This window comes from Austrofundulus limnaeus, unplaced genomic scaffold (genome assembly GCF_001266775.1).
Source record: "Austrofundulus limnaeus strain Quisiro unplaced genomic scaffold, Austrofundulus_limnaeus-1.0 Scaffold98, whole genome shotgun sequence".
In the NCBI taxonomy this organism is placed as follows: Eukaryota; Metazoa; Chordata; class Actinopteri; order Cyprinodontiformes; family Rivulidae; genus Austrofundulus; species Austrofundulus limnaeus.
The window spans coordinates 627,389-628,597 of record NW_013952500.1 but is presented as its reverse complement, the minus strand read 5'-3'; the positions used below and the strand labels follow the sequence as shown (position 1 = coordinate 628,597).

At 39.1% G+C, this 1,209-nt stretch overlaps 1 protein-coding gene across 9 annotated transcripts in view; it reads left to right on the top strand.

Annotated features, from left to right (window-relative positions):
• rbms3 (RNA binding motif, single stranded interacting protein) overlaps positions 1–1,209 on the top strand; it is a 378,321-nt gene that overhangs the window by 361,965 nt on the left and 15,147 nt on the right. For all 9 annotated transcript variants that reach the window (XM_014013118.1, XM_014013116.1, XM_014013117.1 and 6 more), the window contains one exon: positions 510–620. In XM_014013118.1, the coding sequence (XP_013868572.1) occupies positions 510–620 (111 nt within the window). The remainder of the gene's footprint in view (positions 1–509; positions 621–1,209) is intronic.

Here is a 1,209-nt window from a genome sequence, read left to right as displayed (position 1 = left end):
ACACACACACACACACATACATATATGTATATTTGTGTTGATAAGCCTGAGTGGTCTGTTGATTGACCGTTGTATTTGTTCAAATAATTGTCATGGACAGGTTACAATATAAAAAATTGTTTGTCATAATAACGTCTTGTGATTATTTGACAGGAGTTTTGCTTTTAAAATGTAAGTGTATTAAATTTAGTTATAATGTAAATACAATAAAATTAAACCAAGATTTAGAATAATTATCATTTTGATCCATACATTGGTAGTGTCTGACTGGGCCTCGTGTCACTTTATGTTCAATAAATTGGCCCCCGAGGTAAAAAAAGGTTCTGAATCCCTGATATAAACTACATGCACAGCATGTCTACCTGCTTAGAATAGAATATAATAAAAGGTGAAACTTAAGAATTTGTAGCATTACATTTTATTTCTTKAAGCTCTCATGGAAATCTGTTGGAAATGGATTTGCACAGCCTTCATCCTCCTCTTCCTTATCTTTTATCTTCTTCCTCCAGGGTGCAGTGATCACGCCAGCCATGGACCACACTATGTCCATGCAGCCTGCCAGCATGATGGGCCCTCTCACCCAGCAGATGAACCATCTGTCCTTGGGCACTACAGGAAGTGTGAGTATTCCTTATTGTGCCACAATGAATCACACACAAAAAAAAAGTCTCACGCAGGCTCGTGTAGCCGCCACAGAAAGAACTTGGGAASTGACAAATAAAAAAATGCTGATACACTCGGATACATCAGGGCAGCTTCAGCTCTTACTGTGTGGCCACAGAARTGAGATTTATGAGCTGCAGGGATTTTTGTACTACGAGATAAATTTTAAAAAATGTCACCCACTTCAGCCTTTCCTGCATAATTATCTTAAGCGGTCACAGTTGGTTTGCCTTTTAATTCATTCTGTTTGTTTTACTCATTTATACCATAAATATCTAAAGACAAGTGCACTCTAATAACCATGTACAGCAGGGCTGTTCAACTACACTGATCAGGGGGTCAGAGAGAGAGAGTTCAATTGCCCTGATGTACAAACAGAATCATCAGAAATGCAAATAATAGGATATTAATTTAGATTTAGATGATTCGACTACCAGGGTAAACCCCAACGTTTACGTCGCCGGTGGGCAGAATACTTYGAAGACCTCCTCAATCCCACCAACATGCCTTCTGTTGAGGAAGCTGAGCCTGGGGACTTTGGGTTGG